The 18939-nt window shown below is 38.7% G+C and overlaps 1 protein-coding gene across 15 annotated transcripts in view; it reads left to right on the top strand.

Moving 5' to 3' along the window:
- ZNF410 (zinc finger protein 410) overlaps nucleotides 1-18939 on the top strand; it is a 42143-nt gene that overhangs the window by 653 nt on the left and 22551 nt on the right. For all 15 annotated transcript variants that reach the window (XR_015134002.1, XR_015134006.1, XR_015134008.1 and 12 more), the window contains 2 exons: nucleotides 15211-15393; nucleotides 17075-17210. Coding sequence is in view for 8 of the 15 variants with exons in the window: in XM_086319705.1 (XP_086175831.1) it covers nucleotides 15361-15393; nucleotides 17075-17210 (169 nt within the window). In the remaining 7 variants the exon portion in view is untranslated. The remainder of the gene's footprint in view (nucleotides 1-15210; nucleotides 15394-17074; nucleotides 17211-18939) is intronic.

Genomic DNA, 18939 nt, shown 5'->3' with positions numbered 1-18939 from the left:
CTTCGGAGAAAAGAATTCAATTAGTTTATTAAAGTTTATCTCTCTTGCTCATGAGGCTCTGAAATGCACTTAGGATTCATTTGTTAAACTTCATTCAAAGTTAAATATTAACTTTGAAGTTAAGAATTTGTACTTCTTCCTCATTTTGACCCAATGGTCGACGCAGCATATTTAATATGTAAAGAGGATGAAAGAAATATTTTAAAATAAAACCAGGGGCGTTTTGTTATTGTTAGGGAGTGAAAAATTCCACTGTCTTCGTATGAGACAAAGTGAGGTCAACTAAGCTAAGTAGAGATCTCGTTTTTGGCAAATTACTTAATCTCTAGCTTTGACACCCCCACCCGCACCCCCTGTAAATGAAGAAGGTTACCTATTCATTCAGTAAATATTTCCTAAATGTTTAGTTTGTGCAAGCACCATGCTGAGTTAGTGGGAGGATGAATAAATTCAGTGAATCTTAACTAGTGAGAAAAACATGCTGAAAGACGACTAACTCCCAAAGCAGGGTGAGAGAATTGTTAAAGAGAGGTTAAACTGTGTTGTGAGAACACCAGGGAAGGATAGATTTGTTTTGACTGGAGGGAAAAGATGAGTCTTCATGGAGGATGGCATATGAGTTAGATTTTGAAGACAGGAAAGGATTTCAAAGATCACAGCTGGATTGCAGCGTTTATTACTGGAGGGTCTTATTACTGAAGAACTATCCCAAGGGAAAGATCTTGAACACTGAAATAGGTTGGAATGTTCATTTAGTAGCCAATTCAGTGTGTACTGGAGAAAAGGATTCATTGAGGAGTATAGTGGATGCTTTAACTGAAACAGTATTTGAGGACATACTGTTGAATATTTAAAATGCCACGCTTAGGGATTTGACTGTTAATTCTGAGGCACTGAACTTTGGGCAAGGGAAGTGACATAAACTTCTCTGTGTTTTGGAAAGATAACTAGAGTGGCTGCATAAAAGATGGATTGGAAAGGGGAATTTTAAGGGCAAGGTGGCCAGTTAGAAGCTTGTTTTCATGTTGGAGTTGAAAGATAATGAAAAACCTAAACAGTACATTATGGTAGGAATAAATTTGGAGGAATCAGAACCACTGGGATTATTTAGATATGGAGGATGAGAGAGATTGTTCAAGATCTAGAGTTTGTAGCTGAGTGGGAGGAAAATTGGGCAATAACTGAAATGGATAATACGGGAAGAAGAACAGGTTTGGTGGGGAAGATGACAATCTGGATTTTGGACATGGTTAAAATTGAGATAAACATCCACTTGGGGATACCTAGCAAGCAGTTAGAAATAGTTTGAGTTCAGAGAGAGGTTAGTAATAGAGACAAAAATTTGGGTATCATTTATCATTTGTGGTGTCATTCATTCAATATGCAAATATTTATTTAGTGCCTACTAGCTGCTTACAGAGAAGCTTGCATAAAAGCCCTTAAAGCTCATAGTAAAGACAGTCTCAGAGCTTCATAGTATCAGAAATGACTCTTGGAGACCTAAATTCCTTATGAATTACATACAGTACTCTGCCAGGCACCAGGTGATGGGTTCTGGGTGCTAGGAGATAAAGTAGTGAACAAGACAGACTAGTTCTTGTCCTTGTTTATGGAGCTTACAATTTGTAAACAAGCTTGCCCTTTTTTATGATAGCCAGACAAAAAGTGAATACTATATAAAAACAAAAGAATTCGAAATTGTGATGGGTGCTGTAATGGAAACAGTAGGGATGGATAGAAAGTAAACTGGGGTTATGGGGAACCTTCCTGGGATAAAGTGATCAGGCATACATAACCTTTTTATGTGAGTTGATGGTTGAACAGAGCCCTGAAGAATAAAAAAAACAGCTAACCAATGGAAGAGAAAGTATTCCTAGGTAGAGGAAATGACACGTGCAAATCACTAGCATAGGAAAGAGCTAAATGTGTTCAAGGAACTAAGGGAGAGCCATTTGGCTGGAGCTTGGTGAGCAAGTAATAGAGAACAACTCTGGAATGTCTTTGGAGAAGCAGGAATGTATCACATATGTCCTTATAGGACTGGATAAGGATTTTGGATTTTTTCTAGATATATTGGGAAGCCACGTGAAGAAAATGCAAAAATTCATAGTTTAAGATGATATTGAGTGATGCAAAGAGAACAGAATGAAGGGAGGCAAAGAATAGAAGCAGGGAGACCAGTTAGGAGGCAGTAATGGTACTTTAAGGCAACAGTTGATGGTGGCCTGGAGTGGAGTAGAGGCAGTAGGAGTAGGTAGGTTAGAGATAGACTCAAGACCAGACTTGTAGCTGGACTGCATACTGCAAGCAAAGGAAAGAAGTTATAAAAGTAACTTCTAAATGGGGTGAATGATGGCCTTCCCTTGAGTGGAGGATTGTGGTCAGAGGGGCTGGCAGGGGATAATGGGAAACGGTTGGGAGAGAATTCATTTTGAATATGTTAAATTTGAGATATCAAAACATCAGGTAGAGATGTCAAATAAGCAATTATATATACAAGTTTGTAGCTCAGAGGACATATCTAGGCTATAGGTATGGCGAGGGAGGAGGGTTCAGGATGGGGAACACTTGTATACCTGTGGCGGATTCATTTCGATATTTGGCAAAAACTAATACAATATTGTAAAGTTTAAAAATAAAATAAAATTTAAAAATAAATAAATAATTAAAAAAATTTTTTTTGGAGACCATGTCATTTAAAGCCATGCGTTCACACTAGGAGGGTAATATAATATAGTAAGAGAAGAGGGCCTGCAAACTCCTGAGGAACATTAGTATTTAGAAGGTGAGTTGAAGAGGAATATAGGTGTTATCAGAGAAGGCTGGAGGAGTGGCCAATGAGGTAGGATTAAAATGAGAATCTTAGAGGCAAAAGAGAGTAAAGTGTTTGTGGAAGGAGGCAATGCTTCTAAGGGAAAATATCAGTTATGACTCTGGTTGCAAATGACCAATTTACTTGAGGAGAAGAGTTTATGACAAGGATGTGGGCAGCTCACAGGATCAAAGGAAATACTGAAGGCCCTGGCTTTGAAAAGGACAGAAATCTGAGCAGCCCCAGGGGGAGACTGATAATTGCAGTACTAGAATGAACAGGTTGCTATAGCAGTTTTTACCTTTTAGTTACTTACTTCTTTTAGAATTCACGTTCTAAGGTAAAGTATCTGATGAACAAATCAGTTGACTGCCCAACAGTTCATTAGGATAGGAAAGAACACCTTACTCTACAGTCCCACCAAGAATGTATCCAGTGAGGGAGGGGTAGATCCCCAAATAAAGTGTGGATCCTGTTACCTAAACAGGGGGAATGAATGTGGAACAATCAAAAATAATAGTTGTCCTTTGCAAAGTTTAAGTAAGATGAAAACAGCAAAGTATCCATTAAATTTGGCAGCATGAAGATCATTGGCTTTAAATTTGTCTCTGAAGGATTGCAGAGAAATGGGGAGGTGACGAATAAAAATCAGGGCCGTAGGAATGGGGCACCCCAGAACATCCCAGGAAGAGAAGAAGGAAGGCCCAGGATGCACGTTACAGTTTCTGAAAGTCTTTCTGGCCTCACAGTTCTCTGTTCCTGATGTCTTTGATCAGTCCTCATTACCATTTTATCGTTAAAATTTAATTAACTCTCATGCTATATCTTATACTAGATATGATATTAAAAAGTTACTTGATTTTTCTGTTTCTTTCTCTACCATTTTATACCAAAACTTAAACTGCTCTTTTATAAATTTAAAATTTTGGTCTTTGTAATTCATTAGCATTAGTATAATTTTGTTTTTGTTTTTTAAGTATTACTGAATATTGTTCCCTTCTGTATCTTTGGTCAGCCACAGGTAGAAGTGGACGGAGCTGAGAAGCAGATTGGCACATGGGGAGAGAGATTAGTCCTCTCTGTTGAACTTATGTGCTTTATTTTAACCTTTGTGAGGAGTGCCCAGTTGAGGGAGCACAGTGTTTTGCAGTTTCTTCTCTTTTTTCTCATCCTGTCTCCCTCTTCCCCTTCTTTACCAAACTGAGTTAAGGTCAAGGCATTTTCTGCCTCCCTCAGGAGAATAAGAACAACGCTGGTATTCTGGGCTTTGTATTCTAGAGTGGAATCACATTGCTTTTTGGAGGCTGACACAATGATGTTCTGTTTCTTTCATGATGCAGAGTATTAAAAGCCCCTGGTCATCTTTCCGTTTGGAATACATGCCCTTCTGTATGGCAGTCAGGACTGAGGCAGGAGACCTGTATCAGCTCTGTTCCCTTATAGCTTGATTAGTTTACTTTGGTCTGGTTTTTCCTCCCAGTATTTCTCCATGTAGCCTGCATTGGTTTTAGGCCATATCTGCTCTGGGAAATGGTGTTACCACTAATTCCTGTGTAGCATATGAGAGTTCTTCACTGAGGTGTGGGACCAAAAACTGGTTAATTATAAAGACATTTTGTCTTTCTTTGCTGATTGGTGCCTAGTGTATAGTATTTTCCTTTGCAGACGTTTAGGGAAGTTTGAAACCACTAGACCATTCAGGTATGACCTAAATCAAATCCTTTATGATTATACAGTGGAAGTGAGAAATAGATTTAAGGGCCTAGATCTGATAGAGTGCCTGATGAACTATGGACGGAGGTTCGTGACATTGTACAGGAGACCGGGATCAAGACCATCCCCATGGAAAAGAAATGCAAAAAAGCAAAATGGCTGTCTGAGGAGGCCTTACAAACAGCTGTGAAAAGAAGAGAAGCGAAAAGCAAAGGAGAAAAGGAAAGATATAAGCATCTGAATGCAGAATTCCAAAGATTAGCAAGAAGAGATAAGAAAGCCTTCCTCAGAGATCAATGCAAAGAAAAGAGGAAAACAACAGAATGGGAAAGACTAGAGATCTCTTCAAGGAAATTAGAGATACTAAGGAAACATTTCATGCAAAGATGGGCTCGATAAAGGACAGAAATGGTATGGACCTGACAGAAGCAGAAGATATTAAGAAGAGGTGGCAGGAATACACAGAAGAACTGTACAAAAAACATCTTCACGACCCAGATAATCACGATGGTATGATCACTCACCTAGAGCCAGACATCCTGGAATGTGAAGTCAAGTGGGCCTTAGAAAGCATCACTATGAACAAAGCTAGTGGAGGTGATAGAATTCCAGTTGAGCTATTCCAAATCCTGAAAGATGATGCTGTGAAAGTGCTGCACTCAATATGCCAGCAAATTTTGAAAACTCATCAGTGGCCACAGGACTGAAAAGGTCAGTTTTCATTCCAATCCCAAAGAAAGGCAATGCCAAAGAATGCTCAAACTACCACACAATTGCACTCATCTCACACGCTAGTAAAGTAATGCTCAAAATTCTCCAAGCCAGGCTTCAGCAATACATGAACCATGAACTTCTAGATGTTCAAGCTGGTTTTAGAAAAGGCAGAGGAACCAGAGATCAAATTGCCAACATCCGCTGGATCATGGAAAAAGCAAGAGAGTTCCAGAAAAGCATCTATTTCTGCTTTATTGACTATGCCAAAGCCTTTGACTGTGTGGATCACAATAAACTGTGGAAAATTCTGAAAGAGATGGGAATACCAGACCACCTGACCTGCCTCTTGAGAAACCTGTATGCAGGTCAGGAAGCAACAGTTAGAACTGGACATGGAACAACAGACTGGCTCCAAATAGGAAAAGGAGTACTTCAAGGCTGTATATTGTCACCCTGCTTATTTAACTTCTATGCAGAGTACATCATGAGAAACACTGGGCTGGAAGAAGCACAAGCTGGAATCAAGATTGCCGGGAGAAATATCAATAACCTCAGATATGCAGATGACACCACCCTTATGGCAGAAAGTGAAGAGGAACTCAAAAGCCTCTTGATGAAAGTGAAAGAGGAGAGTGAAAAAGTTGGCTTAAAGCTCAACATTCAGAAAACGAAGATCATGGCATCTGGTCCCATCACTTCATGGGAAATAGATGGGGAAACAGTGGAAACAGTGTCAGACTTTATTTTTCTGGGCTCCAAAATCACTGCAGATGGTGACTGCAGCCATGAAATTTTTAAGACGCTTACTCCTTGGAAGGAAAGTTATGACCAACCTATATAGCATATTGAAAAGCAGAGACATTATTTTGCCAACAAAGGTCCGTCTAGTCAAGGCTATGGTTTTTCCTGTGGTCGTGTATGGATGTGAGAGTTGGACTGTGAAGCAGGCTGAGCGCCAAAGAATTGATGCTTTTGAACTGTGGTGTTGGAGAAGAGTCTTGAGAGTCCCTTGGACTGTAAGGAGATCCAACCAGTCCATTCTGAAGGAGATCAGCCCTGGGATTTCTTTGGAAGGATTGATGCTAAAGCTGAAACTCCAGTACTTTGGCCACCTCATGTGGAGTTGACTCATTGGAAAAGACTCTGATGCTGGAAGGGATTGGGGGCAGGAGGAGAAAGGGACAACAGAGGATGAGATGGCTGGATGGCATCACTGACTCGATGGACGTGAATTTGGGTGGACTCTGGGAGTTGGTGATGGACAGGGAGGCCTGCCGTGCTGCAGTCCATGGGGTCTCAAAGAGTGGGTCATGACTGAGTGACTGAACTGAACTGAACTGAAAGGATTTGATAGATTTGCTTGTTTCTTAAGCATTTATGCAAAACTTTGCTTCTGAAGAATTTTATCATTATTTCTGTTAACTGATAGGTAAGTAAGCTTAGGGTATATCTATTTCATTTCAGTATTTCAGATGAGTTTCCTAGGGCCAAGAAGATGAGTAGCTTGCCCAAGTCTCAACCAGAGAAACAGAGGCAGAATTTATGTTCCTTCTTTAGACACCTTGGATTTTTTTTAAAAACACCTCAACTTTTTTATTGAATTTAGCTTCTTAGTATTAATGCATAATTTGCTGGATGATGTTGAGTGTACTGTAGAAAAATAATACAGTTTATCAAACTGCAGTTCCTAGGATTTATTTGGTTAAAAGCAGAGGGAAAGTTGTTCTCCGTATGGTCCTGATCATAGAGATTGCTGTTGTCCTTAATCTACTTTGCTGTTGTTAGGAGTTCTCTCATTACTTATTCCCAGAACATTTCAGAGCTTCTTATGTTTTTTGCTTTGGTTTGTGCAAAGGTTTGTGTTGCCTGCATTCTTTTTAACTCTTAGGCTGACTATGGGATAATATATTCAATAATAGCAGTGGCAGAATCAATGGGTTTCTAAAAATACAATATGTGCCAGACCAAGATTATTTTCTTTAAGCAGTATGATTTGATGGCCATAGGGAACCATAGAGGCAGTAAAATTTAGCTGTTACCCAGGATAGAGGGCAAAAGGGTCTGAAAAGTACTATTAGACCAATCCTTGGGTTTCTGAGATCAGTTTGTTTTGTTATAAACTCTTTATCCAGAGCTAAGATTCTTTATGTATGATTTTTGGAAAATATGATTTGATGTGCCTGGCCTTTGTTGCTGACAATTAAGTACCATTATCTCTTTTATTATTTATGATACTAAATTAGTAATTTTTCTGTTCAAAAGGAAATAAGGATACAGAGTTTATCAGTCCACCAGGTAAAGGTAGAAAATAAGCATGAACAAATGATTGTCCACATTAAAGGATGTTGAGTGATCCTTTAATCACAGGATACTACTTGGTGTTGCATCTCTAATCTCTTATCTTAATTAACAGCATAAGAAATCCTGAGAAGAAATTTCCTCTGAGACCCATAATTATCTTAAGAATAGCTTCCCTTTGAGTAGAGCTATGCCTTTCACTCTGCATGCATGCTAAGTCACTTCTGTTGTCTCTGACTGTTTGCAACGCTATGGATTGTAGCCCACCAGGCTCCTCTGTCCATGGGATTCTCCAGGCAAGAATACTGGAGTGAGTTGCCTTTATTGCATTTGAAGGAAAAACCTGGACACTCCCCTCACCTCACACTTGTAAATTATTTTCATTGTAATTACTCTAAATGTATTCAAACAAAAAGCTAAGTAATCCTTATCCCTCCTATATTGAACCTGATGACCCTTAACTATAAAATCAAAACAAATTTACAAATAATTCAGTAATAGCAATGGTAAGGTCAGTGGAATTTTTAAAAATATATGTGCTGAATCAAGATTGTTTTCTTAAGCAATCTCATGTGTCTTGATTGCCATGTATTAAGTAGGTAGGAACCAGGTATTTAGTACAATTTAGGTTATCAGTGTTATGTCCGTTGTTACAACGGATTTATATTTTTATTTGTAAGTTGTTTAGTCTCTAAGCCATGTCCAACTTTTGTGATCCCGTGGACTGTAGCCCGCCAGGCTCCTCTGTCCATGGGATTTCCCAAGCAAGAATACTGGAGTGGGTTGCCATTTCTTTCTCCAGGGGATCATCCTGACCCAGGGATTGAAACTGCATCTCTTGCATTGGCAGGTGGATTCTTTACCTCTGAACCACCAGGGAAGCCCTTATGAATAAGTATATAGATGTTAACCACACTAAAACCTAAGAAAATCCAAATTAGATTAAAATTCATATTATGTAGTAGAGATGTTGTTTTACTGAAATGAGCATATTGAGCATAATAGCTGATGCTGGGAAAGATTGAAGACAGGAGGAGAAGGGGACAACAGAGGATGAGATGGTTGGATGGCATCACTAACTTGATGGACATGAGTTTGAGTAAGGTCCGGGAGTTGGTGATGGGCAGGGGAGTCTGGTGTACTGCAGTCCATGGGGTTGCAAAGAATTGGACACAACTGAGTGACTAAACTAAATATTGAGCTGAATAGTGGAAAGATTTAGCTTTGGATTCGCTAATATACATAATCTACGTATATATTTTAGCTTTAATAATAGCAACGTAGAGAATATCATACAAGGTAGTATTTATAATGTGAAGGCATTGTGAAGCAGTTTATCATAATCAGATCTCATATTCATCTAAAACTGGCCAGAAGTCCTTGAACACCAATTTCAGTGAGGTATTATTTGGTAACTTAGTAGAGTTAGAGTTGCCTTATTCAGAAGAAAATAATACAGAATGGAAGAAAGTTTATGCAAATCTTTTATCTGGTAAGAGACTTGTATCTGGAATATGTAAAAAATTCTTACAACTCAATAATAAAAAGACAACTAAATTTAAAAATGGGCCAATGATCTGAATAAGCATTTCTCCAAAAATGATGTACAAATGGCATATAAGTACATGAAAAGATGCTCAACATTATTAGCCATCAGGTTATGCAACTCAAAACTGCACTGAATTACCACTTCATACCTACTAGGATGGCTGTCTTTAAAAAGATGTAATTTTAAAAAGTGAGGATAGGGAGAAATTGGATCCCTCATGCACTACTGGTGGGATTGTAAAGTGGTGCGGCCACTTTGGAAGATAGCCTGGTAATTCCTCAAGAGGGTAAAACACAGTTACTGTATCATCTTATCAGTTCTATTCTCAAATGTATACCCCAAAGAATAAAAACATGTTCACACAAAAATTTTCCATATGAATCTTCATAGCAAAATTATTCATGATAGCCAAATTGGAAAACAACCCAAATGACCATCAACTGAAAAATGGATAAATAAAACGTATAATATATCCATGCAGTAGAATAATGTAAAAAGAAATTAAGTACTGATACATTCTGTGACACAGGTTAACATTGGAAACATTATGCTAAGTGAAAGCAACCAAGCACAAAAGATTACATATATGATTCCATTTATATGAAATATTCAGAATAGGCAAATCCATAGAGACAAAAAATAGATTAGTAGTTGCCTAGGCTTGGTCAGGGAAAGTTTTGGGAGGAAATGGGGAGGGATTACTAATGGGTTTCTTTTGGGGGGTGATGAAATTGTTGTAAAATTGATCATGGTTATGGTCACATAACTGAATATACTAAAAAAATTAGTTGTACTTTTGGAGTGAATTGTATGATATGTGAATTACATCTCAGTGAAGCTGTTACATAAAAAACATTTGAATTGTTTTTGAAATCTCTTAAATGGGTAATTTGAATTGGGACTAGAAATAGCTCAATGTACATATCAGGTTGCTGTGTTAAAGATGAGATCCACCAGTACACTTGATAAGGTACTGAGTGCTCCAGCACAGATTCTTTTGAGGTCATCTGCCTGTTGTATTGCAACCTACTTGTCTTTCTTTTATTTATACAGCAAACATACAGACCACAAACTGGGCACCAAATTGTATGGTAGAACTCAGTTGTTGTTCAGTCGCTCAATTGTGTCCAACTTTTTGCAACCCCATGGACTACAGCACGCCAGGCTTCCCTGTCCATCGCCAACTCTTGGAGTTTACTCAGACTCATGTCCATTGAGTCAGTGATGCCATCCAACCATCTCATCCTGTCGCCCCTTCTCCTTCTGCCCTCAATCTTTTCCAGTATCAGGATCTTTTCCAGTGAGTTGGCTTTTCACATCAGGTGGCCAAAGTATTGGAGCTTCAGCTTCAGTATCAGTCTTTCCAGTGAATATTCAGAGTTGATTTCCTTTAGGATTGACTGGTTTGATCTTGCTGTTCAAGGGACTCTCAAGTCTTCTCCAGCACCACAGTTCAAAAGCATCAATTCTTCTGCACTCAGCCTTTTTTATTGTCTAGCTCTCACATTCATACATGACTACTGGAAAAACACAGAACTCAGTTATAATATGGATACTGATTTGTTCCAGAAATTGCATGGGTGTTAATTTTTTAAAAATTATCATTGAAATGAAAACACTAAAATGAAATGTCACAGATAACCATGAACCCTTGAGAAATGGTGATCTAGAGGTGGCTCTTAAACTATAAGAGAGGTGGCAGCTCCCTTCTCTACATTATTATAACAGATTTGTAAAATTGTCTAAAATCTAGTATATCTGATTTTTTCCCCTTGTTTGGTACACATATTCATATGCTTAATTTAAAAAAATTTTTCATTAGTAAGGATATCAGAAATGGAGCCAGTACCATTAGTTTCTAAGAAAACTAACAAATAAAAAGGGCAGTAAATAGTTGTCTAGTTTCTTAGAGATTTTAGAATCCTGGAATCTTAAAGTTGGAAGAACCCTAAGGATAACCTAAACAAACATTTGATAATTTCTTGGCTCTTGAAATGAGCTGAAATTGGGGAAAAGGAATTCTTAAATCCTGAAGATTCAAGACCAGACCTAGAGGGATTTAATTACTATTTTTGCTAACTTGCTCTGGGTGGGAGTGCTGGCTCTGCAGCTTAATAATTTGGACAAATAATTGTACTGAACCTTGGTTCCTTCTTCTATGAAAAGAGAGATTGGTAAACTACATTGAGCAGTTACAGTGTTCAAGTGAGAAAAACATGTAAAGGGAAAAGTCGGATTTACGACACTTAATTTTATGTGGTAAACTTAAAGCAAGCCTTTTCATTTACATTTTATAAGTTTTTTTTTATGATGAAAATGAGGATTTCTGGAAGCCAGCAATGGGGAGAGGATTGAACCAAGAGGGCAATAAACGTTTATTCACGTACTTCTAAATGCCTTTTTTTGTAGAGTAAGTCTTTCTTGTTCTGACTTTCCATTCTACCTTGGTATGTATTGAAAACTCCCATCCTTGATATATTTTATACTGTATGCTTACTTTGTATATAGTTGTGCTCCCAATTTTAGCAAAAATTGTGCAAAATAAGGCAGACTTATTTGCCAAAATCCTGAAAGAAAAGTTGTAAGAAAGTAAGAATTCAGAGGATGGGAGGTAAGATGGCACAATAGAAGGATCTTGAGTTCACCCTGTCTCATGAACACACCAAAATCACTACTCACTGCTGAACAATCATCAGTGAAAAAGACTGGAACCTGCCAAAAAGATACTTTACATCCAAAGACAAGGAAGAAGCCACAAGATGATAGGAGAGGCACACTTTTGATATAATCAAATCCCATACTCCCCAGGACGGCAGCCCACAAACTGGAGAATAATTATATTGCAGAAGTTCTCCCACAGGAGTAAGAGTTCTGAGCTCCAAGTTAGGCTACCCATCCTGGGGATCTGGCATCTGAAGGGGGAGCACCTGGAGCATTTGGTTCTTCATTTCTGGAGCTCCACAGGACTGAGGGAAACAGAGACTTCACTCTTGGAGGGTGCATATAAGGTCTCACATGCACCAGAACCTAGGGCAGAAGCAGTGACTTCTTAGGAACCTGGACCAGACCTACCTGTTGGTCTTGGAGGGTCTCTTTGGGAAGCGGGCAGTGACTGCGGCTGACCCTGAGGACGTCAACAGTGTTGGCAGAGATATTGGGGTGTATTCATCTGTGAACTCTCGCTGGCAGCTGACATCTTGCTTGGGTCATTACCACCAAGACCTGGCTCCACCCAACAGCCTATAGTCCTGCGATGCCTCAGGCCAAGCAACAGGGCAGGAACACAGCCCCACTATTAGCAGATAGGCTGCCTAAAGACTTCCTGATCCCACAGCCACCTTGCCGCTTGACTCAGCCCTGCCCACCAGGTAGACACCAGAAGCAAGAAAACTACAACCCCGCAGTCTGTGGAACTGAGTCTGCACATAGTTATCAGAACCTGCTCTGGGACCAGGTGGGTGCTGGCCCTTGGGTGACAAGAGGAGAGTGTACTGCTGGGACACAGAGGACATCCCTTGCAGAGGACCACTTCTCCAAGGCTGAGAAACATAACTAACCTACCACATACACAAAAATTCAAACAGAAATTTAGACAAAATGAAATGGCAAAAATTATGTTCCAGACAGAGGAACAAGATGAAACCCCCAAGCATCAACTAAGTGAAGTGGAGAAAGGAAGCAATCTACCTAAGAAAGAATTTAGAATGATGACTGTAAAGATAATGCAAGACCTCAGGGAAAGAATGGATGCACAGAGTGAGAAGTTACAAGAAGTTTTTAACAGAGTTAGAAAATATAAAGACCAGCCAGACAGAGTTGTAGAAGATAATAACTGAAATGAAAAATACACTAGAAGGAAATCTGTAGCAGAATAGATGAGGCGGGATGGATCAGGGAGCTGGAAGAAAGAGTGGTGGAATTCACTGCTGCAGAACAGAAAAAAAGAATGAAAAAAAAAATGAGGCTAGTTTTAAGAGACCTTTGGGACAACATCTGACACACTAACATTCCAATTATAGGGGTCCCAGAAGGAAAAGAGAGAAAGGGCCTGAGAAAATATCTGAAGAGATAATAGCTGAAAACTTCCTAACGGGAAAGGAAGCAGTCACCCACGTCCACGAAGTGCGAAGAGTCTCATACAGGATTAACCTAAGGAGGAAGATGCCAAGACACATAGTAATCAAAATGACAAAAACTAAAGATAAAATATTAAAAGCAACAAGGGCTAAGCAACAAATAACATACGTAGGAACTCCCACAATGTTATCAGCTGATTTTTCAGTAGAAACTCTGCTGGCCAGAAGGGAGTGAATAAAAGAAGAAACTGCAAACAAGAATCCTCTACCCAGCAAGGTTCTTGTTCAGATTTGATGGAGAAACCAAACTTTATAGGCAAGCAAAAGCTAAAGTGATTCATCACCACCAAACCAGTTTACACCAAACGCTAAAGAACCTTCTCTAGGTGGAAAAGAAAGGGCCACAACTAGAAAAAAGAAAATTATGAAATACGCAAGCTCACTGGTAAAGGCAAACATCCAGTAATGGTAGGAAATCATCCACACATAAACTAGGTAGGGAAGTTAAAAAAGTAATGAAATCATCTGTATCCACACTAAGCAGTTAAGGGACACACAAAACAATTAGATGTAAAATACGATATCAAAACCAGTAATCGTGAGAGGAGGAGAGTAAAAATGCAGGATATCTAAAATGCATTTGGAATTAAGATATCAACAACTTAAAGCAATCGTGTGTGTGTGTGTGTGTGTGTGTGTGTGTGTGTGTGTTTAGAGAGAGAGAGATAGAGAGACTACTATACCAGAACCTCATGGTAGGGACTTTCTTGGTGGTCAGGTGGTTGAGAATCTGCCTTCCAAAGCAGAGGATGCAGGTTTGATCACTGGTCCAAGAACTAAGATCCCACAAGCCATGACACAGCTAAGCCACGTGCTACAACTAGAGAAGGCTGTGTGCTGCGGCGAAGAGGTTGCACACTGCAGCAAAGACCCAGCACAGCCAAAAAGCAAAATGAAACGAAAACAAAACAAAAACCAACCTCATGGTAATCACACACCAAAAATCTGTAATAGCTAAATACACACAAAAAACGAAAAAGAAATCCAAACACAACACTGAAGATAGTCATGAAGAAAGTAAGAATTTAAGTTGGGGAAACAGCTTCATGAGGGTCCCAAGAGTTCTGTTTTTTTGGGAAACGCTGTTCAAATTTTGACTGTATAACTATCTTTTATACAAAATTGAGAAATTAAGAAAAATGTTACACCAGGCTACCACACCCACCCAGTACAGCAACTGTCACGGCTGTGTGAATTTTGTTTTACTTTTTCCTGTGTACTTTTTCCTGTGCATGTCTTAACTGGTTTTAATGACAGCGAATGTATCATTTTGTATTTCATTTTTGTAATTTAATGTCATTAACATTTTTTGTTGTTGCTTTGTTTTCATAAATATTTTTAAGTGACAGTGTCATACTGTAGTCAGCCATTACTTAAATGAATATATATGTGTATTTATATGTTGCTTATAGTGTTATTTATTATCACAGATGATAAGGTGAAATTCCTTGGGCATATAGCTTTTTCCATATTTAAAACCTTTGCTTATTTTTTATTTTAAAATTTATTTTATTGAAGTATAGTTGATTTACAGTGTTGTGTTTCTGCTGTACAGCGTAATGACTCATATGTGTATATATATGTATATATACACATGTGTTCATATTCTTTTCCATTGTGGTTTATTACAGGATATTGAATATAGTTTTGTGCTATACAGTAGGACCTTGTTCTTTATCCATTCTATATATAATCATTTGTATCTGCTAATCCCAATCCATTTCTCCCCTACCTACTTCCCCCTTGGCAACCAAAAGTCTGTTCTCTGTGTTCTTAGAATAGATTCTTAGTAGAAATTCTACATCAAAGTATGACTTTTTATGGGTTTTGATACATGTTTGGCTTGTTCTATTTTAAAACAAGTGTTTGGGGCTGAATTCTTTATTTGCTGTTGTGATTTGGGAATATATAAAGAAGTGGCTTTGTTTTTTTAACTACATTTTCCTGCTGCTCTGAAGTTTCTCTCTCTCTCGTTTTTCCTTTTTTAGGCGACATTGATTACCCAGCCAGCACAGCATCTTACAGGAAAAGCATAGCACTTCCTAGAGGAATATGAGCACAACAGGAAGGTGTCATTGACTCTGAATTAAAATTTCAACCTGTCCCCTGAACAGCTACAGAATTTGGAAGCTGAATCAATGTTATCAGATGAGTTAGAATCCAAACCAGAGGTGAGCCCAGACAACTGGTTTCTTTTTCTTTTGGTGGGCTGTGTTAGAGAGTTTATTCTTAGTTCAAGAGTCAGCAAACTTTTTCTGTAATGGGCCAGGTAGTAAATATTTTAAGTTTTGTAGGTCATATGGTTTTGGTTGTAGATCAGATCAGATCAGATCAGTCGCTCAGTCGTGTCTGACTCTTTGCAACCCCATGAATCGCAGCACTCCAGGCCTCCCTGTCCATCACCAACTCCCGGAATTCACTGAGACTCACGTCCATCGAGTCAGTGATGCCATCCAGCCATCTCATCCTCTGTTGTCCCCTTCTCCTCCTGCCCCCAATCCCTCCCAGCATCAGAGTCTTTTCCAATGAGTCAACTCTTCGCATGAGGTGGCCAAAGTACTGGAGTTTCAGCTTTAGCATTGTTTCTTCCAAAGAAAACCCAGGGCTGATCTCCTTCAGAATGGACTGTTTGGATCTCCTTGCAGTCCAAGGGACTCTCAAGACTCTTCTCCAACACCACAGTTCAAAAGCATCAATTCTTTGGCGCTCAGCCTGCTTCACAGTCCAACTCTCACATCCATACATGATCACAGGAAAAACCATAGCCTTGACTAGATGCACCTTTGTTGGCAAAGTAATGTAAATACTAGTTTGTTATTTTTCTATTACTAATTACTTTCTCAAAAATTTAAAACTTCAATTCTTACCTTTTATGACTTTTTATATTTGTTAGTTTTGGGGCTTCCCTTGTGGTTCAGCTGGTAAAGAATCCGCCTGCAATGTGGAAGACCTGGGTTTGATCCCTGGGTTGGGAAGATCCCCCGGAGAAGGGAAAGGCTACCCACTTCAGTATTCTGGCGTGGAGAATTCCATGGACTGTATATGTATAGTCCATGGGGTCGCAAAGAGTTGGACACGGCTGGGAAGCTTTCACTGTCACATTTTTTTTAAATAAGTATAAATTATTATACATTTAGATAATGACAAAATTTATTTTTGTATGGCATATATATGTACACATATGTAAATCTTTACTACCACAAACCATGTTAATTTTGTATATATTAATATAATTATATTGATTATATAATTGCATATATTAATAAGTTTTCTTTTTAAATGTGATTAAGGGATTTAAACATAATTTTTATTCATTTTTCTCATTCTAATTTTAGAATATTTGTGTTGTTTAGTAGAAAGATAGCTAAATTTGGAATCATGTTACCTAAGTATGAAGACTGACACTGCTCCTAACTAGTGATGTGACCTTGGACTAATGACTTAGCGTCTTCATCTTGATTTCTTACCTTTAAAATACATGCAATTTTACTGAGTTCAGTGAGGATTAAAAGAGCCAATACACAGAAAAGTGCTTTATAAGGTATATTATAATCATACATATTGTTGCAGTTGAATTTGTAATAGCCACCATTTATAATTATAATTATTTTTATCATTTCTCTGTTTTGTGAAAGGTTATTACTTTCCATATCATTCAATTTTTGTCTAGAATAGAACATTTGATAAAAATATTTTGTAGTTAATCTGGTTTTTCTATGAATAAGGCAGATAGTAGTGAGCAATCAAGACTTAATTCAATACGTAGTCTCCTTTTGGTAAATTCAGAAGTTTAGATATATTTCTGAGAACTTGTATTATTTGTTGTCTCCACATCCCCCTCTTCCTCTTCAGCTCCTGGTACAGTTTGTTCAGAATACGTCCATCCCCCTGGGACAGGGGTTAGTAGAATCAGAAGCTAAAGACATAACTTGCTTGTCCCTACTACCAGTGACTGAAGCCTCAGAATGCAGTCGGCTAATGTTACCAGGTAAAAATTAGTGTCATCAAAGATAAGCTAAACAAGACTTAAAAGAACTTAGCCTGCTCTGTGGTGGTGGAATGGGATAACTGCCTTTATAACTGACTGGTAGAAACTGTAAAAATTAGAGGAGTCATGGCGAAAGGCAACCACGGGAGTCATAGTGCATTGGTAGTTTATTTGTTTAATTTTTTGGCTGTGCTGTTCAGCCTGTGGTATCTTAGTTCCCCAACCAGGAATTGAACCTGGGTCCTCAGCATTGAGAGCATGGTGTCCTAACCACTGGACTGTCAACCCCCTGTACCGATAGTTTAAGTCATAAGAACAGATATGAACACCCATAGAGTGAGAGTGAGAAGAAAAGGAGACCAAGGCAGAACTGCATGGAACTTAAGGTACCTATTCAAGGTACAGGGTGAGGCAGGAGAGCCTGTGAAGGAGGGAATAAAAAGAGGCTAGAGCAATAGGAGGAATACTGACATGAAGTGCAGGCATGGAACCCAAGGGAATGGTCAAGTTGACAAATGCTTCTAAGAGGCTAGTGATACAGGGACCATCCCAATGAGATGGGCTCCCCTCATAGCTCAGTTGCTAAAGAATCTACTTGTAGTGCAGAAGACCTGGGTTCAATTCCTGGGTCTGGAAGATCCCCTGGAGAAGGAAATGGCAACCCACTCCAATATTCTTGCCTGGAGAATTACATGGACAGAGGAGCCTGGCAGGCTACAGTCCATGGAGTCGAAAGAGTTGGACTAAACCACCACCAGTGCCATAGGATCAGTGAAGTCATTATTGCCCTAGGCAGGACGTGTTCCTTGGAGAGGGAATGGAAAGCCAGGCTGTAGCAGGTTGAGATAGCACTGCAAGGATAAGTCTAGTTGAGGAAGTATACTTTCTAAAGGTTGTCTTGCTATGGGAAGGAAAAAGAGAAGGACATAGAGTAGATTAAAGAGTTAAATTTTTTTAAGATTTGAAATATTAGAGGGTGGTTTTGTGTTAACGGGAAAGAGGCCATTAGAGAAGCCGTGAACAGAAAGAGCGGGTGATTGGTAAGGAGGCTCCAGGAGAGGTAGGAGGAAGTAGTAGAATGCTGAGCATGGGTAGTGAGATTAGCTTTGTATGAGGAGGAGGAGATCCCACCACTTGACTACCAGCAAGGAAAGCATTATTTTTGGATGCAATGAATTCTTTATTTTCTGGAAATTGAAATATTTAAAATTTGGAATATTAATGTTAAATCAGGGGAGTGTCATCTGTTGTGACAGCTTATTTGTTACAACATCTTTTGGTAACTATCCTCTAGTGGTGTTCTTTTCTCTTTGATTTTTTTAGTTTTCCTCTCTGATTTTTGAAATGACTTAAGGGCAGATATATTCAACCAGTGTTGATTTAAAGTGTTTCTATCTAGCTCCTATCTTTCCCACATCTTCCATCTCTCAACTCCCATTTTTCTACTGGTGTGTTGGTAGTCTTTCCAAATCCTTGTGGATTTTCAATATGTAAAAATTTCCGTGTGATAATAAGTGTTGATCTTCATTAGGATTTTCCCCCTAAATTTTCTCTCCTAATTTTAATTTATTGGATAAATATTTTTTAACAATAATGAAGTGAAAACAGAAACAAGAGCATCCATATTCTTTTATACATTACCTTCTTTTAGTTTTAACTTTGATTTAAAATATTTTAGACAGCCAGATATAGATAATAGTAAAGGAAAACCCAAGCACTCACCTCCCAG

This window comes from Bos grunniens, chromosome 10, assembly GCF_055505025.1.
Source record: "Bos grunniens cultivar Pamir isolate PY7600 chromosome 10, Bosgru_T2T1.0, whole genome shotgun sequence".
Taxonomy (NCBI): Eukaryota; Metazoa; Chordata; class Mammalia; order Artiodactyla; family Bovidae; genus Bos; species Bos grunniens.
The sequence above is the reverse complement of the archived record's forward strand: the minus strand, read 5'-3'. Positions and strand labels throughout refer to the sequence as shown.